The sequence below is a fragment of the Garra rufa genome, chromosome 22 (assembly GCF_049309525.1).
Source record: "Garra rufa chromosome 22, GarRuf1.0, whole genome shotgun sequence".
Classification (NCBI taxonomy): Eukaryota; Metazoa; Chordata; class Actinopteri; order Cypriniformes; family Cyprinidae; genus Garra; species Garra rufa.
Genome location: NC_133382.1, coordinates 17410937 through 17438790, shown reverse-complemented (window position 1 = coordinate 17438790; position 27854 = coordinate 17410937). Strand labels below are relative to the sequence as shown.

Below are 27854 nucleotides of genomic sequence, written 5' to 3'. Positions count from 1 at the left end.
GAGACAGTCCAGCTGATTTGTAGCCATTTCGGGGAGGCCCAGATAGATCTGGAAAATCCCCTTGAGGAAGGACCATTCTTTCTCAGGAGATGGGCACAATTTGGCACCCGCGTCCCGATCTATGGAACCTGCACGTCTGGCTCCTGGACGGGACGCATCAGACCTCGCTGGCCTCCCACAGGCCGTAGTAAACACTATCACTCAGTCCAGGGCTCCCTCTACAAGGCAGGCTTATGCACTAAAGTGGGGTCTGTTCGTCGACTGGTGCCCCTCTCGAGCAGAGGACCCCCAGAGATGCACGATTGCAGTTGTGCTTTCCTTCCTGCAAGAGATGTTGGAGCGCAGGCTGTCCCCTTCGACTCTCAAAGTGTACGTTGCGGCCATCGCAGTGTATCACGATGCAGTGGATGGAACATCCCTAGGTAAGCACCCACTGGATGTGAGGTTCCTTAGAGGTGCCAGGAGACTCAATCCTCCCATGCCGCACCTCGTACCCTCTTGGGACCTTTCCGTCGCCCTTCGTGGCCTGCAGGACGCTCCATTTGAGCCACTCGCCTCAGTTGAGCTAAAAAAAATATCTGTCACTCAAGACAGCGCTCCTGACGGCGCTGGCCTCCATCAAGAGGGTAGGGGACCTACAAGCCTTCTCTGTCGACGAAGTGTGCCTAGAGTTCGGGCCCGGCGATTCTCATGTTATCCTGAGACCCCGGCTCGGGTTATGTGCCCAAGGTTCCCACCACGCCTTTCCGCGATCAGGTGGTGAACCTGCAAGCTCTGCCCCTGGAGCCCCTTGTCTGTTTTGGAGGTCAGCAGAAAGGGAATGCTGTCTCTAAACAGAGGTTGGCCCACTGGGTGGTCGAGGCCATCTCCCTGTCTTATTTATACCAGGTAAAGCCATGCCGCTTAGGACTTCGAGCTCACTCAACAAGGAGTGTTGCCTCGTCCTATGCGTTGGCTCATGGCGCCTCTCTAACAGACATCTGCAGAGCTGCGGGTTGGGCGACACCTAATACCTTCGCCAGGTTTTATAACCTCTGCGTAGAAGCCGTGTCTTCTCGTGTCTTAATATAAGACATCAGGCAAACGGGAGACCGGCTGGTGCCGGCTTGCTGCGCCATTCCTTCGGGATCCGTGCGCCATTTCCCAGCTGTTCCCTCCAAGAAGCGAACCTGGGTCCTCCATGCCCCGCAGTCAGCCTAGTGTGGAGTAGTTACTGACTGTGCTCCTGCCGTGTCTCCTTCGCCCCGCAAGGTTGTGGCAAAATACTTCAGTATTATTCCCCCGGTCAGCCAGAAGGCCGTGGTTTCCCTCGTGTATCCCTAGCCCCTATGGATACATCGAATTATTCTCATTCCACATGTAAAATATCTCATGTGCTCCGCCCCCCCCAACCCCTGCTTCAGTATAACTGGCATCCCTGTGGGGTCCCTACTCGGCCCCCAGGGCGTTGGGAAGGTTACGTTACAATAGCCGCCTGCGGTCACTTCTGAAAGGACCTGCCTGCACGTGGCGTTGGCATAACGCAGCGTCAGGGTCGTGGCCTTTTCCATGGGTCTAAGTTCCCAATGTAACGTCGAACGGAGACGTTACATTCCCCTGCCACGACCTGACGTTGCGCTGACGCCGGGCTCTCCCGGCTCTTCATCAAAAGCCTGTTTGAGTGGTGCGCGCCACCATCTTATAAACCCGTACGTACGGGGGTGTGGCTGGCACGCACACACCACTCGCCAATTTTCATTGTCCTTTTGAATAAGGCTCAGAGATGATTGGTCTCTCAAGCAAGATCCCAATGTAACGTCGAAGTGATTCGACTGAAGGGGAACAACAAATAAATTAGATTTGGGTGGGCTATTATTTTGTAATTCCACATCTGATAATCCTGAAACTCTGCTGCTAGCATTGTGGCAAGGTGCACTCTTAATCTGAGGTGAAAGTAGTCTGTGCAATCTAGAACTTTTATTTTTATAGCTTCTTAAAGTAGAGACAAAACAGTGTATAAAAAGATTTGGGTGGGCTCTTATTTTGTAATTCCACATCAGATAATCCTGAAACTCTGCTGCTAGCACTGTGGCAAGGTGCACTCTCAATCTGAGGTGAAAGTGGTCTGTGCAGTCTAGAACTTTTAGTTTTATAGCTTCTTAAAGTAGAGACAAAACAACAAATAAATCAGATTTGGGTGGGCTCTTATTTTGTAATTCCACATCAGATAATCCTGAAACTCTGCTGCTAGCATTGTGGCAAGGTGCACTCTCAAGATGAGATGAAAGTAGTCTGTGCAATCTAGAACTTTTATTTTTATAGTTTCCTAAATTAGAGACAAAACAGTGTATAAATCAGATTTGGGTGGGCTCTTATTTTGTAATTCCACATCAGATAATCCTGAAACTCTGCTGCTAGCATTGTGGCAAGGTGCACTCTCAATCTGAGGTGAAAGTAGTCTGTGCAATCTAGAACTTTTATTTTTATAGCTTTTTAAAATATAGAGAAAATAGTGTATAAATCAGATTTGGGTGGGCTCTTATTTTGTAATTCCACATCAGATAATCCTGAAAGCCTGCTGCTAGCATTGTGGTAAGGTGCACTCTCAATCTGAGGTGAAAGTAGTCTGTGCAATCTAGAACTTTTATTTTTATAGCTTCTTAAAGTAGAGACAAAACAACAAATAAATCAGATTTGGATGGGCTCTTATTTTGTAATTCCACATCAGATAATCCTGAAACTCTGCTGCTAGCATTGTGGCAAGGTGCACTCTCAATCTGAGGTGAAAGTAGTCTGTGCAATCTAGAACTTTTATTTTTATAGCTTTTTAAAATATAGAGAAAATAGTGTATAAATCAGATTTGGGTGGGCTCTTATTTTGTAATTCCACATCAGATAATCCTGAAAGCCTGCTGCTAGCATTGTGGTAAGGTGCACTCTCAATCTGAGGTGAAAGTAGTCTGTGCAATCTAGAACTTTTATTTTTATAGCTTCTTAAAGTAGAGACAAAACAACAAATAAATCAGATTTGGATGGGCTCTTATTTTGTAATTCCACATCAGATAATCCTGAAACTCTGCTGCTAGCATTGTGGCAAGGTGCACTCTCAATCTGAGGTGAAAGTAGTCTGTGCAATCTAGAACTTTTATTTTTATAGTTTCCTAAAGTAGAGACAAAAAAAACAAATAAATCAGATTTGGGTGGGCTCTTATTTTGTAATTCCACATCAGATAATCCTGAAAGTCTGCTGCTAGCATTGTGGCAAGGTGCACTCTCAATCTGAGGTGAAAGTAGTCTGTGCAATCTAGAACTTTTATTTTTATAGTTTCTTAAAGTAGAGACAAAAAAAACAAATAAATCAGATTTGGGAGGGCTCTTATTTTGTAATTCCACATCAGATAATCCTGAAACTCTGCTGCTAGCACTGTGGCAAGGTGCATTCTCAATCTGAGGTGAAAGTAGTCTGTGCAATCTAGAACTTTTATTTTTATAGCTTTTTAAAATATAGAGAAAATAGTGTATAAATCAGATTTGGATGGGCTCTTATTTTGTAATTCCACATCAGATAATCCTGAAACTCTTCTGCTAGCATTGTGGCAAGGTGCACTCTCAATCTGAGGTGAAAGTAGTCTGTGCAATCTAGAACTTTTATTTTTATAGCTTTTTAAAATATAGAGAAAATAGTGTATAAATCAGATTTGGGAGGGCTCTTATTTTGTAATTCCACATCAGATAATCCTGAAACTCTTCTGCTAGCATTGTGGCAAGGTGCATTTTCAATCTGAGGTGAAAGTAGTCTGTGCAATCTAGAACTTTTATTTTTATAGCTTTTTAAAATATAGAGAAAATAGTGTATAAATCAGATTTGGATGGGCTCTTATTTTGTAATTCCACATCAGATAATCCTGAAACTCTTCTGCTAGCACTGTGGCAAGGTGCACTCTCAATCTGAGGTGAAAGTGGTCTGTGCAATCTAGAACTTTTATTTTTATAGCTTCTTAAAGTAGAGACAAAACAACAAATAAATCAGATTTGGATGGGCTCTTATTTTGTAATTCCACATCAGATAATCCTGAAACTCTGCTGCTAGCACTGTGGCAAGGTGCACTCTCAATCTGAGGTGAAAGTAGTCTGTGCAATCTAGAACTTTTATTTTTATAGTTTCTTAAAGTAGAGACAAAACAACAAATAAATCAGATTTGGATGGGCTCTTATTTTGTAATTCCACATCAGATAATCCTGAAACTCTGCTGCTAGCATTGTGGCAAGGTGCACTCTCAATCTGAGGTGAAAGTAGTCTGTGCAATCTAGAACTTTTATTTTTATAGCTTTTTAAAATATAGAGAAAATAGTGTATAAATCAGATTTGGGTGGGCTCTTATTTTGTAATTCCACATCAGATAATCCTGAAAGCCTGCTGCTAGCATTGTGGTAAGGTGCACTCTCAATCTGAGGTGAAAGTAGTCTGTGCAATCTAGAACTTTTATTTTTATAGCTTCTTAAAGTAGAGACAAAACAACAAATAAATCAGATTTGGATGGGCTCTTATTTTGTAATTCCACATCAGATAATCCTGAAACTCTGCTGCTAGCATTGTGGCAAGGTGCACTCTCAATCTGAGGTGAAAGTAGTCTGTGCAATCTAGAACTTTTATTTTTATAGTTTCCTAAAGTAGAGACAAAAAAAACAAATAAATCAGATTTGGGTGGGCTCTTATTTTGTAATTCCACATCAGATAATCCTGAAAGTCTGCTGCTAGCATTGTGGCAAGGTGCACTCTCAATCTGAGGTGAAAGTAGTCTGTGCAATCTAGAACTTTTATTTTTATAGTTTCTTAAAGTAGAGACAAAAAAAACAAATAAATCAGATTTGGGAGGGCTCTTATTTTGTAATTCCACATCAGATAATCCTGAAACTCTGCTGCTAGCACTGTGGCAAGGTGCATTCTCAATCTGAGGTGAAAGTAGTCTGTGCAATCTAGAACTTTTATTTTTATAGCTTTTTAAAATATAGAGAAAATAGTGTATAAATCAGATTTGGATGGGCTCTTATTTTGTAATTCCACATCAGATAATCCTGAAACTCTTCTGCTAGCATTGTGGCAAGGTGCACTCTCAATCTGAGGTGAAAGTAGTCTGTGCAATCTAGAACTTTTATTTTTATAGCTTCTTAAAGTAGAGACAAAACAACAAATAAATCAGATTTGGATGGGCTCTTATTTTGTAATTCCACATCAGATAATCCTGAAACTCTTCTGCTAGCATTGTGGCAAGGTGCATTCTCAATCTGAGGTGAAAGTAGTCTGTGCAATCTAGAACTTTTATTTTTATAGCTTTTTAAAATATAGAGAAAATAGTGTATAAATCAGATTTGGATGGGCTCTTATTTTGTAATTCCACATCAGATAATCCTGAAACTCTTCTGCTAGCACTGTGGCAAGGTGCACTCTCAATCTGAGGTGAAAGTGGTCTGTGCAATCTAGAACTTTTATTTTTATAGCTTCTTAAAGTAGAGACAAAACAACAAATAAATCAGATTTGGATGGGCTCTTATTTTGTAATTCCACATCAGATAATCCTGAAACTCTGCTGCTAGCACTGTGGCAAGGTGCACTCTCAATCTGAGGTGAAAGTAGTCTGTGCAATCTAGAACTTTTATTTTTATAGTTTCTTAAAGTAGAGACAAAACAACAAATAAATCAGATTTGGATGGGCTCTTATTTTGTAATTCCACATCAGATAATCCTGAAACTCTGCTGCTAGCATTGTGGCAAGGTGCACTCTCAATCTGAGGTGAAAGTAGTCTGTGCAATCTAGAACTTTTATTTTTATAGCTTTTTAAAATATAGAGAAAATAGTGTATAAATCAGATTTGGGTGGGCTCTTATTTTGTAATTCCACATCAGATAATCCTGAAAGCCTGCTGCTAGCATTGTGGTAAGGTGCACTCTCAATCTGAGGTGAAAGTAGTCTGTGCAATCTAGAACTTTTATTTTTATAGCTTTTTAAAATATAGAGAAAATAGTGTATAAATCAGATTTGGGAGGGCTCTTATTTTGTAATTCCACATCAGATAATCCTGAAACTCTGCTGCTAGCACTGTGGCAAGGTGCACTCTCAATCTGAGGTGAAAGTAGTCTGTGCAATCTAGAACTTTTATTTTTATAGCTTCTTAGAGACAAAACAACAAATAAATCAGATTTGGGTGGGCTCTTATTTTTTAATTCCACATCAGATAATCCTGAAACTCAGCTGCTAGCATTGTGGCAAGGTGCACTCTCAATCTGAGGTGAAAGTAGTCTGTGCAATCTAGAACATTTATTTTTATAGCTTCTTAAAGTAGAGACAAAACAACAAATAAATCAGATTTGGATGGGCTCTTATTTTGTAATTCCACATCAGATAATCCTGAAACTCTGCTGCTAGCATTGTGGCAAGGTGCACTCTCAATCTGAGGTGAAAGTAGTCTGTGCAATCTAGAACATTTATTTTTATAGCTTTTTAAAATATAGAGAAAATAGTGTATAAATCAGATTTGGGTGGGCTCTTATTTTGTAATTCCACATCAGATAATCCTGAAACTCTGCTGCTAGCATTGTGGCAAGGTGCACTCTCAATCTGAGGTGAAAGTAGTCTGTGCAATCTAGAACTTTTATTTTTATAGCTTCTTAAAGTAGAGACAAAACAACAAATAAATCAGATTTGGATGGGCTCTTATTTTGTAATTCCACATCAGATAATCCTGAAACTCTGCTGCTAGCACTGTGGCAAGGTGCACTCTCAATCTGAGGTGAAAGTAGTCTGTGCAATCTAGAACTTTTATTTTTATAGCTTCTTAAAGTAGAGACAAAACAACAAATAAATCAGATTTGGGTGGGCTCTTATTTTGTAATTCCACATCAGATAATCCTGAAACTCTGCTGCTAGCATTGTGGCAAGGTGCACTCTCAATCTGAGGTGAAAGTAGTCTGTGCAATCTAGAACTTTTATTTTTATAGCTTTTTAAAATATAGAGAAAATAGTGTATAAATCAGATTTGGGTGGGCTCTTATTTTGTAATTCCACATCAGATAATCCTGAAACTCTTCTGCTAGCATTGTGGCAAGGTGCACTCTCAATCTGAGGTGAAAGTAGTCTGTGCAATCTAGAACTTTTATTTTTATAGCTTTTTAAAATATAGAGAAAATAGTGTATAAATCAGATTTGGGAGGGCTCTTATTTTGTAATTCCACATCAGATAATACTGAAACTCTGCTGCTAGCATTGTGGCAAGGTGTACTCTCAATCTGAGGTGAAAGTAGTCTGTGCAATCTAGAACTTTTATTTTTATAGCTTTTTAAAATATAGAGAAAATAGTGTATAAATCAGATTTGGGTGGGCTCTTATTTTGTAATTCCACATCAGATAATCCTGAAAGTCTGCTGCTAGCACTGTGGCAAGGTGCACTCTCAATCTGAGGTGAAAGTAGTCTGTGCAATCTAGAACTTTTATTTTTATAGTTTCTTAAAGTAGAGACAAAAAAAAAACAAATAAATCAGATTTGGGAGGGCTCTTATTTTGTAATTCCACATCAGATAATCCTGAAACTCTGCTGCTAGCACTGTGGCAAGGTGCATTCTCAATCTGAGGTGAAAGTAGTCTGTGCAATCTAGAACTTTTATTTTTATAGCTTTTTAAAATATAGAGAAAATAGTGTATAAATCAGATTTGGATGGGCTCTTATTTTGTAATTCCACATCAGATAATCCTGAAACTCTTCTGCTAGCATTGTGGCAAGGTGCACTCTCAATCTGAGGTGAAAGTAGTCTGTGCAATCTAGAACTTTTATTTTTATAGCTTCTTAAAGTAGAGACAAAACAACAAATAAATCAGATTTGGATGGGCTCTTATTTTGTAATTCCACATCAGATAATCCTGAAACTCTTCTGCTAGCATTGTGGCAAGGTGCATTCTCAATCTGAGGTGAAAGTAGTCTGTGCAATCTAGAACTTTTATTTTTATAGCTTTTTAAAATATAGAGAAAATAGTGTATAAATCAGATTTGGATGGGCTCTTATTTTGTAATTCCACATCAGATAATCCTGAAACTCTTCTGCTAGCACTGTGGCAAGGTGCACTCTCAATCTGAGGTGAAAGTAGTCTGTGCAATCTAGAACTTTTATTTTTATAGCTTCTTAAAGTAGAGACAAAACAGTGTATAAATCAGATTTGGGAGGGCTCTTATTTTGTAATTCCACATCAGATAATCCTGAAACTCTGCTGTTAGCATTGTGGCAACGTGCACTCTCAATTTGAGGTGAAAGTGGTCTGTGCAATCTAGAACTTTTATTTTTATAGCTTCTTAAAGTAGAGACAAAACAACAAATAAATCAGATTTGGGTGGGCTCTTATTTTGTAATTCCACATCAGATAATCCTGAAACTCTGCTGCTAGCATTGTGGTAAGGTGCACTCTCAATCTGAGGTGAAAGTAGTCTGTGCAATCTAGAACTTTTATTTTTATAGCTTTTTAAAATATAGATAAAATAGTGTATAAATCAGATTTGGATGGGCTCTTATTTTGTAATTCCACATCAGATAATCCTGAAACTCTGCTGCTAGCATTGTGGCAAGGTGCACTCTCAATCTGAGGTGAAAGTAGTCTGTGCAATCTAGAACTTTTATTTTTATAGTTTCCTAAATTAGAGACAAAACAGTGTATAAATCAGATTTGGGTGGGCTCTTATTTTGTAATTCCACATCAGATAATCCTGAAAGTCTGCTGCTAGCATTGTGGTAAGGTGCACTCTCAATCTGAGGTGAAAGTAGTCTGTGCAATCTAGAACTTTTATTTTTATAGCTTTTTAAAATATAGAGAAAATAGTGTATAAATCAGATTTGGATGGGCTCTTATTTTGTAATTCCACATCAGATAATCCTGAAACTCTGCTGCTAGCACTGTGGCAAGGTGCACTCTCAATCTGAGGTGAAAGTAGTCTGTGCAATCTAGAATTTTTATATTTATAGCTTTTTAAAAGCAGAAACAAAGAATATATATATATATCATAAATGTATATGTATATATGAGCGCTATGGTAAAAATCACGTTCTAGACGAGCTCTGCCATTTGGATCAGTTCTCGGACGCATTTACCGTAATACGCTGTTTATGCGCGACCGTCGAAATATATTGGCGGCTAGATTGACTGTGCTTTTCGACTTGGCGGCTGGCCTGACCGCAGTACTCAAACAGACTTTCGCTTTCAGAGCCGGTATGCTCAAGCCTTCTCTCCTCAAGAAAAAGGAAAACTTCACGTTCCTGCTGCTCTCTCTGCTGGTGTGCGCCGATTGAAAGAGACAAACTAAAAGAGTGAATTTCTCGGCGCCGCCAGCGGGGTCCCGCGGGCGGCCGTTTTCACGGCCATAAAAGCCTCCTGCGTTCCAGCGAGCAAGCCCCATTGAATGCACAGTGGTGCCGCGGTTTCCTCCCTGGGCAGACCGGGACTAAAAGAGCAATTTCTCACGGCTGTGTAAAGACGTTCTTTTCAGAATGGCTTTCCGGCCGTGCGCTTCTGGGTGTGGCAGTTTCCTCACCTCACTGGACGGACATGAAAGCTGCTTCACATGTCTGGGCATTGAACATGCTGAGGCAGCTTTCACGGATGGTTCATGCATTCATTGCGAAAGCATGACCATGGGAATGCTGAGGACTCGCCGCTCGCTCGCGGGCAGGCCCCCCTTCGCGCCCCACGGGCTGCGGAATTTTTCCGCCGCTGTGGCGAGGCACGAGGGGGAATTTCGAGTCACGGTGCCGAACGTTCCGCCGGCTCCAAAAGCCCTGCGGTCTTCCGCCCGCCAGCATACCCCCGTCGAGATGCCAAAGCAGTACGCTTCCCCGCCAGCCGGGCTGGGCGTCTCCTTTGGCGCTCCTCAGGAGGAAGAGATGTCTGACGCTGCGTCAGAGGGAGAGTCAGGGGGTGAGGACGCTCTTCCGGCGGCGCGGCACCCCTCCGCGGTTGCTGCCCCGTCGGAGGCAGACTCCGAGCTCTCGGCTATGCTCCTCCGAGCCGCCAGGGGGATCGGCCTGGAGGTTACTCCATCGGCCTCGGCCGATCCTTCTCGGCTGGGCGACTGGTTCCTGGGGACGGCTCCGGCGGCATCGCCTCGCCCTCCCCCGGTGCCATTCTTCCCGGAGGTGCACGAGGAGCTGGTTAAGACCTGGCGGGCGCCCTTTTCATCTCGCCCGCTGCCCGGCTCCTCTCCCCTCGCCACCCTTGATGGCGGGGCGGCCAGGGGGTATGCGTCGGTTCCCCAGGTCGAGCGCGCTATGGCGGTGCAACTTTGCCCGCGTGGCGCTGCCACCTGGCGGGGCCGGCCGCGTCTCCCGTCCAAGGCGTGTGAGCGCTCGTCCGCCCTTGCGGGCCGCGCTTTTCACGCTGCGGGCCAGGCCGCCTCGGCCCTGCATGCGATGGCAACCCTGCAGGTCTACCAGGCCAAGGGGTTGAAACAGCTGCACGAGGGTGGTCCCGACCAAGGTACGATGCAGGAACTCCGCGCTGCCACCGACTTCGCCCTTCGTGCGACGAAGGTCGCGGCGCGGGCCCTTGGTCAGGTGATGTCCACGGCTGTGGTCCAGGAGCGACACCTGTGGCTCTCTCTGGCCCAGATGGCAGATGCCGACAAAGCACGCTTTCTCGACGCTCCCATCTCCCAGAGGGGCCTATTCGGCGACTCTGTCGAGGACTTTGCCCAACAGTTCTCGGCAGCCCAGAGACAGACGGAGGCGTTTCACATCCTGCCCCGCCGCGATGCTTCCATCCCGCCGCCGGAGGCACCGCCTCCGCCTGCACGTCGCCGAGGGCGCCCCCCTGCGGCCGCAACATCTACGGCTCGCCCCACCGCGGAGGCCCACGACGCCAGGTCGGCGAGAAGGGCCCGCAAGCGCAGAGCCAGCCGCAGGAGAGTGGCGCCGCCCGCGGCACAGGGATCGGCCCGAAACACCCGCAAGAAAACTGCGAAACATCCCTGACGCGGGCCTCCAGAGGTGATTGAGACTGCTCCTTAGGGGATGCTAACAATCTACGCTCCCCGCTCCCGGTGGAGGGCCGGGAGCCACTGTGTACTTCAATGCTGCCGTCGGCTTTCGTCGACGGTACCCACTTTTTCTCAAAAAGAGCAATTTCTCACCTCTGGCTTCGGCCTCGAGTTTCCTTCTGAGCAGCACTTACACTCCTCGGAACCAGACTCGCGGCCGGCCTTCGCCAGCGCGGGATCCAGGGAAGAAGGTAAGCACTGCTTAGTGCAGTTAGACACTTCTCCAGGACGTTCATCCTTCTGGGTTCTGTCTCCTTCCCTGTCTCCCCCTAGGCTGCCCCACCACGGTCACGTCGGTCAACGTTCCCTTGATACCACTACGATGGTTGATACGGACGGTACGGCCCGGCCCCAGGCGTCCGCCCAGACTCAGAGGTACCCCTTACTTTCTTATTCGGGCAGGCGTGCCTCTGTTCTGCTTGCGGAGGTCGCGTTCCTACTGGCGAAGGACGCGATCCAGCCTGTCCCTCCCCCGGGACGAGGTCGGGACCTTTCAGTCTCGACTTCACGTGTCCAGTTAGTGTGGTGGGTTAATACCCGCCCTGGATGGAGCTCTGTCCCGATCCCTTTCAGGCTGTCGGCACACTCGCTCACGACGAAGCACATACAGCTATGTTTCCGTCTCCAGGGCTGGGTTGCAGCCATCTGCCTGAAGGGCACCCGCTGTCTCGTCTCGATCTTCCCCGGCGCACACCCCTCCGGCGGTCTGCCCCGGGGGTCGAGCGCTCAGCGCTAGGTGCTTCCATTTGGCTAGTCCCTCTCCTTCCTGCCTTCTTTAGGCCATGGGAGCTCCCCTGTCCCCTTTTTCGGCAGACAGGTATTCGCGTCTTCAACCGTCTCTTCGACTGGTGCTTTACCAGCCCACTCGTGAGTTCCGTTGTGCGAACATAGGGACTTGGTGCCTCGGCACCCCCGCCATCTGGTCCTTCAGGCCAACCGAGGGAATTCGTTTCCTCGGTCGGGAGCCTGACTCGGTCCTTAAGACAGCCCGCCTTACTACCTAGAGCGCGCAGTCAGTGCTGTAGTTCCTGAGTCAATCAGGCACAACATAGCGGTCCTCTCAACTGAGGCTCCTGGGGCACATGACAGCTCTAGCCGCTAAGAGCCGCTAAGCTTGTTCATGTGAGACCGCTTCAGCACGATCGAGTCCCAGGATGGGCATGGCATCTCGGCCCACTCCGGACTGGCGTTTTCCCGCAGTTTGGCCGACAAGCCAGCCCGTGGCTTACCACGGGTTGGGTTGCCATGTACGACAGAGGCTTACAGCCTCTCCATCTGCTCCCAGGGAGTACGTGGCACATTTTGCTACTTGCCATTCACTTGAAGCAGGTAAACTCAACCGTGCAGCCTATCGGCTCTCACGGCAGTCCACCACCTGCAGGATGGCGACTCCACCCCGTGACGCAGCTAGTTTGGAGCATATCGGTAGGCCAGCCACATCCGCTCGCCCCCGATTGCTCTCACTGCCAGCTGCCTCCTTCAGAGTAGCGCTGGCACTCAGCTGACCTCCGGGGCCCAAGTACGCCCTTCCCCAGTGAGCCTCCTCGCACAGACTCTGTGCAAGTCCAGGGAGGACGAGGAGTAAGTCTGTTGGTTGCGCTACAAGAATGGCCCACCCGGACTCAGGTCTAGTAACCGTTCCCTCGCGGCAGTCCCTCCCTGTAGGGCACGGTATGACACCCAGACCTCTCCGGTCTTCTCAGGCCGTGATACAATTATCACTCAGTCCGAGCTCCCTTGACTAGAGGCAGGCTCGCACTGAGATGAGGTCTATTTGCTGGCTTTCCACAGAGTTACACGGTTGCAGTATGCTTCCCTTCCTGCAGGAGAGTTTGAGCGCAGACTGTCCCCTCACTCTTTAAGTATATGCCGCTGCTTCGCCGCGTATCACATGCAGTAGATGGAGCTAAGTAGGTAAGCATTCACTGGCCGTGAGGTTTCCCAGAGGTGCCCAGAACGCACCCCACACCCTCTTGGGGCCTTCCCGTCGCCTTCAGAGCCGCGGGACGCTCCAATTGAGCCATTGGCCTCAGTCGAGCTAGCATTACTGTCATCAAGACAGCGCTCCTGACCGCCCTGGCTCCCGTTAAGAGGGCAGGAGACCTACAAGTTTTCTCTGTCAAGTAACGCCTCATACCCTCTGGGACCCCCCCGTCGCCCTTCAGGGCCGCGGGCTGCTCCTTAGGAGCCTCGGGCCTCAGTCGAGTTAGAATTCCTGTCATTAAGACAGCACTCCTGACTGCCCTGGCTTCCTTTAAGAGGGTAGGTTACCGACAAGCTCAGGTTCCTCAGAGGTGCTTAGCACGCACCTCATACCTCTTGGACCTCCCCGTCGCCTTCAGGGCCGCGGGTCGCTCCATTGGAGCCACTGGCCTCAGTCGAGCTAAAATTCCTGTCATTAAGACAGCGCTCCTGACTGCCCTGGCTCCCATTAAGAGGGCCTACAAGCTTTTCTGCCAGCAAAGTGTGTCGAGAATTCGGGCCCGGCGTCTTCCACGTTACCGTCGAGACCCCGGCCCGGTGCCCAAGGTCCCCACCACGCCTTTCCGCGATCAGGTGGTGGACCTGCAAGCTCTGCCCTGGAGGAGGCAGACCCAGTCGTGCTATGTTGTGTCGTTAAATATGTGAGACTGAATCACTCGGCACTTCAGCCGCACCAGCAGCTTCATCTGCCTCGGGATTCAGCAGAAAGGGAATGCTCCCCGAACTGAGGTTGGCTAAATGGTGGTAGATGCCTCTCCCTTTTATACCCAGGGACAGCCGTGATCCTTGGTTCATGGCACCTCACCAGCAGATGTATAAACCGGAAGCTGCGGGCTGGGCGACACCCTACCTTCGCTTGGTTCTCCAACCTTGCGTAGAGGCCGTTCTCCCGTGTCCTAACATAAGGACTCACAGGTGAGCGGGAAGACCGGCTGGTGTCGGCTTGCTGCGCCATTCCCACGTGGATCCGTGCGCTATTTCCCAGAATGTTCCCTCCGGCGAACCCTGGGTCCTCCTGCCCCGCAGTCAGGGCTAGGCGCGGAGTAGTCCTGCACTGTGATCCTGCCTGGGTCTCCTTCGCCCCGCAGGTTGTGGCTTAGTTTTTATTTATTCCAGCGGAGGAGACCGCTGTTTCCCTCGTGTATCCCTAAAAACCTTTATGGATATATTGAATTATTCTTATTTCCACATGTAGAATTTCATGTGCTCCGCCCCCCCAACCCATGCTTCAGTACAACTGGCATCCCTGGTGGGCCCCCTTATTGGGCCCCAGGGCGTTGGGAAGGTTACGTTACACTTCGCCTGCCGGCACGTATACTTGTCAGCACGTGAAGTTGTTGCGTAACGCGGCGTCAGGGTCGTGGCCTTTTCCATGGGCTTGTTCCCAATGTAACGTCGAAGTGATTCGACTGAAGGGGTAACGTCTAGGTTACGAAGGTAACCCACGTTCCCCGAAGGAGGGAACGGAGACGTTACATTCCCCTGCCACGTCCCTGGCGTCGCGCTGACGCCGGCTTGACGGCTCTTCAGCGAAAACCTGTTTGAGTGATGCGCGCCGCCTTCTTATATACCCGCATGTGCGGGGGAGTGGCCGACGCGCACGTCCACTCGCCAATTTGCAATTGGCCTTTTTTATATAAGGCTCAGAGATGATCGGTCTCTCAGGCGAGATTCCCAATGTAACGTCTCCGTTCCCTCCTTCGGGGAACGTGGGTTACCTTCGTAACCTAGACGTTTTTCTGTATGTTTTGATCAAATAAATGCAGCCTTGATACCGTTTTTTAAAAAAACATTGAAAATCTTACTGATCCCAAACTTTTTAACAGCAGTGTGTATAGAACAAAAACAGTATTTTCTAAAAGCAGTCGACCTGATTATTAAAAAAACACAGGGTTCTTTTATTTAGAGTTTTTGGCAGTCCCACAGGACATGCTGAGGCAGCTTTTGATGTAAAACACCAGGCTAAACTGACCATAGAGCAGTTCCACAATTCCAGCTGAGTCAGAGGACATGTGTTAACTAGACACCAACGTAGACGCCTACAGTGCCACAGATTTTCAACTACTGTACACAAATGGCTGTCAGAGACCTACATTAGACATAAGTGTCTCATTTTATTTAAAACAGGAAAACAAAACCAGAGTCATGGCCAACAGCAAGAGACTAAATGTCTTTGGCTTCCTTTTCTCCAGTGATAAATACTGATTTATCTTCAGGGAAGACCATTTAACCTTCAGAGGACGTGGGTCATTCAGAATCCATTATAGTCTTGTTAGCCCTAGTGTGTGGTTTTTTACATGCACAACCCTGCAGAAAATCATTTTCCTTGTCCTATGTTTTCCAGTAGACTTTAGAAGAAGAATTTCAAATATAAACCTACAAAATTTAGTTAGAATACTATAAAAGCATACTATAACTATTAATGATGTTATATAATATGCTATATTTTTTGCAGTGCACAGCCAAGGTCTAAAACACTCGAAACCCTTGCTTGATTTTATCAGCACAATGGCGATGTTCCATGATAAGAGTAGCCAACGTTCCTTTCTGAACATCTGTGGGTGTGTGTGTTTGACCTACAACCAGCACACATCGGTTATCCGAGAAGAGAATAATGAGGGCTGACACGGTGAAGCCTTACTTGATGGATTTGATCCACTCTTCTTTCTCCTCCGGCGTGGGTGCGGATATTCTGTACACCACGTGATTCCCCTCCACCACCTTCCCGTCAGCCTCCGTCTTGCATGCCTTAATTACCTGCCCCTTATGACTGGGGTTGTAGAGCTCAAAGCAATTCTGAAAGGTCGAAGCATAAAATGGTCACTTTTACTTCTTCATTTCTTAGTGACTAACTCAGGATGACTAAATATAGGCTTCTTCTTAAAGACTGACTACAGAATATAATTTAGCTGAGAGCTTGAAGTAGAAACATACTGGTTTTCTTGGCTCCTCCACCTCTCTTATACTAAGATTCTCCAGTGGAATGATCCCCCGAGGCTCTTTGTCCTGTGAACATATGAGTCATAGACCATTAATCCACTGTGTTTATTTGTTATTAAAGCAATATGTTTTCCTTAAAGTGATGTGGATGGTGGGGACTTATGGAAACACTTTAAAAAGTGAGGAAACTAACTATGTGCACATTAAGCAACTACTGTCTGTCTCTCGATCTAAATCTGGAGCACGACTAGGGAAAAATGCATTCTTTCCTTCCACTTTGCTGATGAGATGACACAGCGGGGAAGTTGTAGCAGCAGTGTTTTTTGGTTTTTAGTCCATGCGTGTTCATTCTGAGGTCGTATATTTTTTTGTGTACTCACAGACACTCACAAAATTCATTTTTAGCGTGTGTACACATTTAACATACACAGATTTTTCTCCAATCAAATGCTCTAAAATGAGAATGTCCCTCTCCTAATACTGGCTTAAACGAACAAATAGAAAGCTGTGGCTAAATGTTCCACAAAAACATCAGAATTACATCAACACAGGAATGAAAGTACTCGTCGAGTCATTTCACGGAGTGTGTAATTCAGATCTTGTTTGTCTTTATTGTAAATGTGAAACTTGTGAGTAGTGCTGGTGTCTCTTTTTTACCTCACTTCCTCTTCTATCTGACCTACTTTAACCTTTATCTTAGTATCTGATTTAATAATACTAGTGCTGGGCAACGATTAATCGCGATTATTCACATCCGAAATAAAAGTTTAAAAATACGTATGTGTACTGTGTATATTTACTATGTTTATATAAATGCACACACATGCTTTAAAAATATATATAATATAAATTATATGAATATAAATATATACATGTAAATATTTTTGAAATAGATACTGTATAGATACTGATCTGTAAGACTTGTAATGTTTTTTAAAGAAGTCTTTTATGCTCATCAAGGCTGCAATTATTTAATCAAAAATACAGAAAAAAAACTGTAGTATTGCAAAATGTTATTACAAAATAAAATAGTGTACTTTAAAAAGTAATATACTTTGAAATATAATTTATTTCTGTGATGCAAAGCTGAATTTTCATTCAGTTCCAGTCTTAAGTGTCACATGATCCTTCAGAAATCATTGTTTTTTTTTTTAATCAATTATCAATTTTGGAAACAGTTGTGCTGCCAAATATGTTTTTGGGATCCTGTGATTCTTTTTTTCAGGATTCTTATATGAATAACAAGTTAAAAAGAACAGCATTTATTCAAAATATAAATCTTTTCTAACAATGTAAATGTATCCTATCACTGTTTATTAATTTAGCACATCCTTGGTGAATTAAAGTATTAATTTCTTTCAAAAAAAGAAAGAATAAAAACTACTGACCCCAAACTTTTGAACAGTAGTGTATATTGTTAGACAACCTTTCTATTTTAAATAAATGTTGTTCTTTTTAATCTTTTATTGATCAAAGAATCCTGAAAAGTATCACAGATTCCAAAAAAAATTGGGCAGCACAACTGTTTTCAACGTTGATAATAAATCAGCATATTAGAATGATTTCTGAGGAGTAATAATGCTGAAAATTTAGCTTTGTATCAGAAGAATAAATTAAAATTTAAAATATATTCACATAGAAAACAGTTATTTTAAATTGAAATAATATTTCACAATATTTTTCTGTATTTTTGATCAAATAAATGCAGCCTTGATGAGCATAAGAAACCCAAACTTTTGAGCATCAGTGTACATAATAAATATACTCAGTACACACACATAGCCTAATTTATGTACACAAAAACTTTTATTTTGTATGCGATTAATCGTTGTCCAGCACTAATTAATACATTTTATAGATACATTTATTGCCCAAACAGGCCATATCAAGCAGTTCTACTTACTGTTGTATATTCAAAATAATACAGACAGTTATCTGTCAGAATGAACCATCTCCTCTTCCAGGTCTTCACTCTTCCCCCTGCAAATACAGAATAATTACAAAAAAGAAAATATCAGAAGGGTGCTTAAATAGTGACAGAACCTTTATACTCTAAATAAATGACACGGAATTAGTGTAGTTCCTCTCACACCAACTAACATTTGCCAAAATCCATTTGATGGATAAAGAATCTTTAGTCATAAAAAACTGAAGTGCTGTAAAAGCTTTAATGGTCTGCCAATGACAGCATTATCTATGTAATCCTTATCAACACTGGAAAAATCTTTTAAAAGCTCTATGATTACTATGAATGATGTCACAGTAGCAAATCTGCTGTATGAGCCATCATGTAAAATAGTTATTGAGTGAGATGCTGGATAATACCACTTTAAATCCAATCTATAATGAAATCAGAAGAAACTCATGGGTTTCAAACTATGAAAGAACAACAGCAGATGGACGGATAGACAAGCACACAGATAAAAAGAAATACAAACCTAGTTTTAACAGCCATCCTTCTCTGTCTGGATTAAAGAATGTATGAGTTAAATCATTCCCATCGTCTTCTGGAATTTTGAAAGGCTCATTCTTAATGCTTTCATATAAATTCTGTGAAGAAGAAAAAAACAATATGGAAAGGCATATTCTCTCATAACACATAATGAGGAGTGTGCATCTCTCTCCTTCACATTATGCAGAGACTCACTCTGAGCAGCTCCTCAGGCAGATCTCCCCCCTCATTGATTCCTCGATTCATGATTATGAACCTTTCCACCGTGGGCTTGTCTCTGACATTAGGGTTGTGCAAGCTGGTGTTGAGCATGATGACGGAAAACGAGAGAACATAGCATGTGTCTGTGGAGAGGAGAAACTTGGATCAGTCGTGTCAGCTCTGTTGGTCCAGACTGGAAAATAAATCTGATTGAAGAGCATGCAATTCTCTTTTAGTCATTTAAATTTTTTATTAGTTGACTTCTAAATGATACATTGTGAAAGCATAGAGTTCAGTGCAAGATATAGGCCAGTTTTTAATGTTTCTGCATCTTTATGCGAGACTCCATGCTGAAAGGAAGATATTAATGCTTTGGACATTAGCAGCCTCTGTTTATGAATAAATAATCATTCCCTTGCGCTTTGTTTTAGCAGGGGTGGTGCATTTTATACAGTCTCTAACAGGGTATGCCAACATCACTACTATTTATCCCTGCAGTTATAAACCTCTTCCCTCAGATGACCAGAATTTCTACAGATACTTAAAGTGTGCTGTAATTCAAGAGACTCAGCCCAGCATGCAAACTATACAGTTTTAAAGGGATAGTTCATCCAAAAATGAAAATTCTGTCATTAATTACTTACCCTCATGTTGTTCCAAACCCGTGTTCGTCTTTGGAATACAAATTAAGATATTTTTTGTGAAATCCGAGAGCTCTCTGACCCCCATTAACAGCAAGGGTGCTACCACGGTCAAGAACATCGACAAAATAATCCATGTGACATCAGTGTTTCAACTGTAATTGTATGCAGCTACGAGAATACTTTTTGTTGCACAAAAAAACTAAAATAACAGCTTTATTTAACAATTATTCTCCTCTGTGTCACCCTAGCGCCATTTTGGGGAGTAGACTTTTTCTTTGACTGTTTTTTTTTTTACTTTTTCTTCGCCTTCTGCTTTTTCGACTTTTTCTCTGACTTCTGCATCTTCGAGTTTTTTCGACTTTGTCTTTTTCAACTTTTTTTTCAACTTCTACTTCTTAGAATTTTGCTTCGTTTACTTCTGACTTCTGCCTCTTCAACATTTTCTTTGTCTTCTGCTTCTTCAACTTTTTTTAGATTTCTGCTTATACAACTTTTTCTTAGAGTTTGTCTTTTTCAGCTTTTTCTTCAACTTCTGCTTCTTCTTCGACTTTGTCTATTTCAACTTTTTCTTCGACTTGTACTTTTTCATAGACTTTGTCTTTTTCAACTTTTCTTCGACTTCTGCGTCTTCGACTTTTTCTTCGACTTCTGCTTCTTCAACTTTTTCTTAGAGTTTGCCTTTTTCAACATTTTTTTAGACTTCTGCTTCTTTAACTTTTTCTTCGACTTGTGCTTTTTCAGCTTTTTCTTCGTCTACTTCTATGACTTCTGCCTCTTCGACATTTTCGTAAACTTCTGTTTCTTCGACTTTTTCTTTTTGACATTGGCTTTTTCTGCTTTTTCTTTGACTTCTGCTTCTTATACTTTTTCTTAGACTTTGTGTTTTTCGACTTTTTCTTCGAATTCTGCTTTTTTGACTTTTTCTTCAAGTTCTGCTTCTTCGACTTTTCTTCAACTTTTTTTTCAACTTTTTCTTTGACATTGGCTTTTTCGACTTTTTCTTAGACTTCTGCTTCTACTTTTTCTTAGACTTTGTGTTTTTCGACTTTTTCTTCGAATTCTGCTTTTTCGACTTTTTCTTCAACTTCTGCTTCTTTGACTTTCTTTTTCGACTTTTACTTCAACTTCTGCTTCTTCGACTTTCTTTTTTACTTTTTCTTCGACTTCTGCTTCTTTGACTTTTTCTTAGACTTTTGCTTCTTTGACTTTTTCTTAGACTTTGTGTTTTTCGACTTTTTCTTTGAATTCAGCTTTTTCGACTTTTTCTTCAACTTCTGCTTCTTCGACTTTGTCTTTTTTTACTTTTTCATCAACTACTGCGTCTTCGACTTTGTCTTAGACTTCTGCTTCTTTAAATTTTTCGACTTCTGCTTCAAGTTTTTTTCAACTTTGTCTTTTTCGACTTTTTCTTTGACTACTGCATCTTCGACTTTTTCTTAAGACTTCTGCTTCTTTAAATTTTTCGACTTCAAGTTTTTTTCAACTTTGATTTCGTCGACTTTTTCTGCGACTACTGCGTCTTCGACTTTTTTCATAGACTTCTGCTTCTTTGACTTTTTCTTTTTTACTCTTTCTTCGACTTCTGCATCTTCAAGTTTTTCGACTTTGTCTTTTTTGATTTTTTCTTCGACTGCATCTTCAAATTTTTCTTTGACTTCTGCTTCTTCGACTTTTTTTAGACTGTCTTTTTCGACATTTTCTATGACTTCTGTTTGCGCTGCAGATCAAAGCACACACATTTGCCGTGGTACTCTCCAAAATGGTGCTAAGGTGACACAGAGGAGAAAATTTGTTGAATAGCTTCATAAAATTACGGTTGAACCACTGATGTCACATGGATTATTTTGTCGATGTTCTTGGTACCTTTCTGGACCTTGAACATGGTATGACCTTTGTTCTCCATGGAGGTTCAGAAAGCTCTTGGATTTCATCAAAAATATCTTAATTTGTGTTCCGAAGGTGAACAAAGGTCTTACGGGTTTGGAACATCATAAGGGTGAGTAATGACAGAATTTTAGTTTTATGTGAACTATCCCTTTAATGTTCTATAAAAAAATTTTGGCAATAAGGCCTTAAGGCTAATAATGTGCCACAAAGAGGGGTAAACATTAAGCTTACTACTGATAATAGTCATACCTGTGGACTGAAAGACACCTGGGTTACACTGGCAATATCGAGAAGCAAAGGCCTCCATCATTCGATCAATCTTCTGTGCTTCACCAGGAAGTCTGAAACTCCACAAAAACTGCCTGCGAGGGAGAAATGGGAATGACACTTACAATTATAATGGTTATTTGATGGACCTTTGCCTGAGGGAATTAATGAGTATGTATGATTTTATGTGAGTGATGCAAGGACAACAAATGGCTTGCATAACCCATTATTACTGAATATTTTGTCTTATTTAAAGGGATAGCTCACCCAAAAATGAAAATTCTGTCATTAATTACTCACCCTTGTTTCATTCCAAACCTGTAAGACCTTCGTTCATCTTCGGAACACAAATTAAGATTTTTTTGATGAAATCCAAGAGCTCTCTGACCGTTCATAGACAGCAAGGGTCCTACCACGATCAAGGTACAAAAAATATAGCCCATGTGACATCAGTGGTTTAACCGTAATTTTATGACGCTACGAGAACAACTTTTGTGCGCAAAAAAAAAAAAAAAAAACTTTTTCAACAATTCTCACAAGTAACCATCTTTTGCCCTTATGGAGAGTACCATGATGCAGCAGCACACTCATGAAGATTTGTTGAATAAAGTTGTTATTTTTGTTTTTTGTTTTTTTGCGCAGAAAAGGTATTCTTATTCCAAATTTACATTTGAACCATTGATGTCACATAGACTATTTTAACGATGCCCTTGCTGCATTTCTGTGCCTTGACCATGGTGGCTATGGAGGGTCAGAAAGCTCTCGGATTTCATTAAAAATATCTTAATTTGTGTTCCGAAGATGAATGAAGATGTCTTACGGGTTTGGAACGACGAGGGTGAGTAATTAATGACATAATTTTAATTTTTTTGTGAACTAACCCTTTCTTTTTCTTTCATCAAATATGGCTTAAAATTATTAACATATTGGAACTGGCAAGGTTCTCTCATAGTTATAAACGAATGTTCTTCTTTCAAGTAATGTTAATAGAAAATTAATTTTAAAGTTATCTCATCTATAATATCATCATTTCACCACTTAATAAAGTTTGCAAAGGTTTTGATAAAATGGAACATTCTCCATTGAAATGGTTTCTCTAACATTTGCATATCCAAGGGAAAACATTTTTTTTTTTTTTATTCAGAGACAATTAAGAAATAACATGCTCATAACTTAGCTAAAATGTGAATGTTTTTGGTAGCTGGGTAAAAATTATATTAAAAATTATACAGATTAAGTTATGTATATACACATACTAGTTCTTAAAATGTTTTGCATTTCCATATTTAGAACATACAGTGATGTTTAACTGTATAAAATTAATTATGGGTCTTGTAATTTTCGTTTAAATAATAATAAAGGTGATAAATAAAAATACTGTGTATATTTTAGTTAATAAATTGTGCTTCAGTGTTGTATAGAAAATATTGAGAACATTTCACTAATAAACCCAAGAGATATGATTTCCTCATTATTTTTAAGAAAACTTTAGCAGTTTTAAAGCTTGAACTGAGGAACTGATTAAATTCAAAAAAAGAAGGCTACCTATTTATTTTAAGAGAATTACCTAAATTCAGCAGTTTTATTTTAACGGTGATTGTTAGTTCCCATTATGCTTTGCATATGGTTGGATAGGGAGAGTAAATATTGAAATTAAGTGCTACTTTATGTATTTTTGAGTAAAGGGAAACACCTGTTAATGCTTAATGTTCAGTTATGTTTGACATTTGAAAGAGTTTCTGTTATGTTGAAGTTTCTATCGTTACCATTGTGCAAGTCAAATACAAACAGGGCTAACTCAAAATCACAGTCTTTTGACATTCAACTTAAAAAAAATAAGCACATTTTACATTGTGTCATACATTAAATAATTTAAAAGATCTTACACGATTTATTCAGGAAGATGCCATTAAAGCCTTAAAAACTATTCAAAAATATGTACAATATTGTTACAATAATTTTTTTAAGTAGATAGCTCATACCATTATAGTTTTAATGGATGGTGGAGAAAACAGCACATCTCACCTCAATGCTTGCACCAGGTTGAGATCAGCAAACTCATGAAGCTCCACAAACGCCTGCAAAACCTTAATGTTGAAGTCATCTCTAAAAATAATGAGAAAAAAGGTTTAATCAGCAATAGCTATTTCCTCATTCGCTCTAAGTGCCATCTCCAAAAATATATGCACTCATTTTAGCAGAGGTCAGTCAAATACAGTATAGAGTAGTTTTCTACAACAGAGTTGTAGATCAAATAAAGAAATGCACACAAGAACAATCACATAAGACCATGTTTGGTGTATGGATATAAAAATGATCATTTGAATACATGCAGGGGTCTTAAAAAACAGAGAAATGAACATAAAGTGTAATGAAGCGATTTACCACAGCATATGCCTGATTACACAAGCTCAGATAGAACCACATCTCCAAACTCTTTTAATCAGAGACACAATAATTACAACTTCCAGCTCTTCCTTGTAAATACAATTAACAGTAAATGCTATGTATAGTTTACAACCACACTTTCTAGCAGCAAATGAAATGGATGACTGTACAACCGATTTTCAGGCAGAGCATAGCCAAGACAACACTTATCAACTTGGACAGGATGCCTACGTAGACAGTGCTATTTTTATATCTAACAACTATTACACTGTAGATCAAGCTTAGACTCTACAATTACACCTTAATTTGTCTTGATATTGACAGGTGTAGCACTGGGTGGCAATAATAATGTTTTATATCTAATTCTGTATTAAGAGATGTCAGTAAGGGTGAGATAAAATATACTAAATATTGTTTTGGAAACTTGTGGTCATTTTCATCTGTTCAAAGGGGGAAGTCATTTCCTGAGAGTGCAGGATCTTTTATGGAAAGGCCTTATCTGACAACACACATATATTTTGCACCGACAGCAAGACAGATAGTGACTTACCGTTCCCCTAAATAATCTCCTATAACAGTTTTGTTTAAGCCTTCTCCTTTATAGAGGAACTGTGCGATGTCCTCAGGTGTGTGCTGCAGAAGATCATTCTCCAAAAGAAATTGGATTCCCTGCAAAGATGTTTAAGATGTTAAGCACTCATGATGTTTGTTCAGGCTCAAAGTAACAAATGACCCTATGGTTCAGGGTCACATTTAATATGTGACCCTGGACCACAAAACCAGTCTTAAGTAGCACGGGTATATTTGTATGGGTTAAAATTATCGATTTTATGCCAAAAATCATTAGGATATTAAATAAAGATCATGTTCCATGAAGATATTTTGTAAATCTCCTACCATATCAAAACTTATTTTTTTGAATAGTAATATGCATTGATAAGAACTTCTTTTAGGGGCCGTTCACATGTCGCGCCTAAAAACGCGTGGAAAACGCTAGGCATGCCGCTTTCTTTCTTATCAACAAAGCGCTCGGGCGCTTGCGCTCCGGAAGCGTCTGCCGTTACATAGCAACCATGACCTGCGCTCCCCATAAATACGCGGAAGTTTCAGCAAAGGATGAATGGATTTTCAGCATTAAAAATCGTTTGCAGTAGCTCTGTTGTTAAATTTATTTTAAAAATGTTATTCCTGTACAGCTGTTTCTCCGACTTGGCAGTGCTTTCAATGCTATTAAGGGAAAGGATGAAGCTAATTGGTTGGTTCATGTCACATGACCTGCGGTGCGCCTGCGGAATTCTGAAAAGTTGAGTTGTTTTTATCTCGATGCGGCGCGGACGCGTCTGGAAAAAACGACCGCGTTGCACCACGTGCGCGTCGCAACCGCATCGCTTCCATTATGCGCGCACTTACCGTGCGCCTACATTTGAAATAACGAACTTGAGCGTGCAAAAGACGCTTCATGTGAACGGCCCCTTAGACAAATTTAAAGGCCTTTTTTTTAAATATTTAGAATTTATTTGCGCCCTCAGATTCCAAATTTTCAAATAGTTGTATCTCGGCTAAATATCGTCGTATTATGAAAATATTATTCAGTTATGATGTATAAAAATGGACCCTTATGACTGGTTTTGTAGTATTAAATAAATAGCAACAATAATACCTTTTTAGGATCCATATTGAATTTCTTTCTTCCAACAGCAATCTGCTTGTTCCTCTGAGTGCTTTTGCTGTAATGTGGTGAAAAACAATTAAGTTCTGTTTTAGAATAACAAATATGCACTAATATTATCTTAGTCTCAATGCTAAACAAAGCTTTGTATCTGTAAAACCAAAAAAAAAAAACCTACGTCTCTCTGACACACGTTAAATGTTCAATCTCTGTCATGACTTCTGAGATCTCAAACTTTAACCGCTGCAAGAAAGACAGAAAAAATAGTTACTTAAGTTACGATTCTAAAGTTCAAAGAAATCATTCTTAATATTCTTAAAATGACATTCAGCCCGCATTAGGTGGAACTTGTAGTGAAGGGTGACATGATAAATGTCAATCACAGAGATATCCTAATGACTTTAAAAAGATAACGACTGCATTAAAGCAGATACCTCAATGTCATCTAGCAGCTCTTTTTTCCTCCGTCTGATGTTGGACAGTTCATCTCTTTCTTCAAGTGAGAGATCCTCAGGCACTGTTGGGAAACAAATGTAACATTAAAATGGTTCATCTAATAACAAAAACAACTAAGAAAAAAGATATTCTACAATGCAGCTGTATACTTTATATTTTGTTAAAACAGCTATATTCTTAGACTAAACCTAAATCCCAAAGTGCTGTGTAAGACAAAAAATCCAGAGCATATTTATCCTCATAATTGATGTTTATTTGTAAAAATTAAACTAGCCTTGGCAATCCAAAACCAAGTACTTAAAGGAGTAGTTGACTTTCAGAACAAAAATTTACAGATAATGTACTCACCCCCTTGTCATCCAAGATGTTTATGTCTTTCTTTCTTCTGTCGTAAAGAAATTATGTTTTTTGAGGAAAACATTTCAGGATTTCTCTCCATATAATGGACTTCTATGGTGCCCCTGAACGTGAACTTCCAAAATGCAGCTTCAAAGAGCTCTAAATGATCCCAGCAGAGGAAGAAGGGTCTTATCTAGCGAAACGATCAGTTATTTTCTAAAATCATTTACAGTTTATATACTTTTTAATCTCTACAAAAAGTACACACAGAGCTAGACAAGACGAGCATTTGAGGTTAAAAAGTATATAATTTTTTTTTTCTTTTTTTAGAAAATAACTGAACGTTTTGCTAGATAAGAACCTTCTTTCCTTGCCTGTGGTCGTTTAGAGCCCTTTGAAGCTGCATTTCGGAAGTTCAAACTCAAGGGCACCATAGAAGTCCATTATATGGAGAGAAATCCTGAAATGTTTTCCTCAAAAAACATAATTTCCTTACGACTGAAGATGCATCTTGCATCTAAATAAGCCAATCCAACTTTACAACGTTAAGATGCCCATTAAAACACAAAAGGTTTAACATGTACTGAGCTTCACAAACTTAAGGTTTCAGATGCTTAAAGCATTACTCCTCTTCCAAAATACTAATTTCCTAATAATTTACTCACCCCCATGTCATCCAAGATGTTCATGTCTTTCTTTTTTCAGTCTTAAAGAAATTAAGTTTTTTTTGGAAAAAAACATTACAGGATTTTTCTCCATATAGTGGACTTCAATGGTGTTCAACGGATTGAAGGTTAAAAATGCAGTTTCAATGCAACGTCAAAGGGCTCTACACGATCCCAGCTGAGAAACGATTGGACATTTTCTAACAAAAATTTACAATTTATATGCTTTTTAACCTTGTCTAGCTCTGTGATGCGCATGCATACTCTTTGCACACCGGTTCAATACAGTTAGGGTATGTCGAAAAACTCCCATCTCATTTTCTCTTCTAACTTCAAAATCGTGTTTCAAACTCAGAGTTTACAAAGCCAATGTGCAAAGGTCAAACGCCGTTTAAAAAAGGTAAAACAGCGATGTACGAAGTTTCTAGCTAGACAAGACAAGCATTTGTGGTTAAAAAGTGTATAAATATAAATTTTTAAAGAAAACAACCAATCATTTCGCTAGATAAGACCCTTATCCCCCAGCTTTAGAGCCCTTTGAAGCTGTTTTGAAACTGCATTTTTAACCTTCTATTCATTGAGCACCACTGAAGTAAAAAAAATCCTGAAATGTTTTCTTCAAAAAGCCTAATTTCTTTGCGACTGAAGAAAGAAAGACGTGAATATCTTGAAAGACATGGGGGTGAGTAAATTATCAGGAAATTTTTATTCTGGCAGTAGAGTAATCCTTTAATTAAGTCACAGTGGTATATAATTTCCTGAACTGACTATCATTTTTTTAAACTTTCGCAAGTAGGAGTGTTTTGGATGAAGACCTGAGTTGCACCTCAGTAAATGTGGACAAAATGAGTACATTATGTAATTGCACCTTAGGCGCTCCAGGATTAGGCAAGAGACGGGCTAATAAGAGGGGC

At 41.3% G+C, this 27854-nt stretch overlaps 1 protein-coding gene across 1 annotated transcript in view; it reads right to left on the bottom strand.

The window, feature by feature from the left end:
• cyth3a (cytohesin 3a) overlaps positions 1–27854 on the bottom strand; it is a 53162-nt gene that overhangs the window by 15590 nt on the left and 9718 nt on the right. Inside the window, exons 2-12 of the mRNA XM_073828009.1 lie at positions 25915–25997; positions 25659–25723; positions 25472–25538; positions 24362–24480; positions 23449–23529; positions 21406–21518; positions 18620–18768; positions 18411–18522; positions 17876–17952; positions 15967–16038; positions 15674–15828 (exon numbers count right to left, since the gene is read on the bottom strand). Of these exons, the coding sequence (XP_073684110.1) occupies positions 15674–15828; positions 15967–16038; positions 17876–17952; positions 18411–18522; positions 18620–18768; positions 21406–21518; positions 23449–23529; positions 24362–24480; positions 25472–25538; positions 25659–25723; positions 25915–25997 (1093 nt within the window). The remainder of the gene's footprint in view (positions 1–15673; positions 15829–15966; positions 16039–17875; positions 17953–18410; positions 18523–18619; positions 18769–21405; positions 21519–23448; positions 23530–24361; positions 24481–25471; positions 25539–25658; positions 25724–25914; positions 25998–27854) is intronic.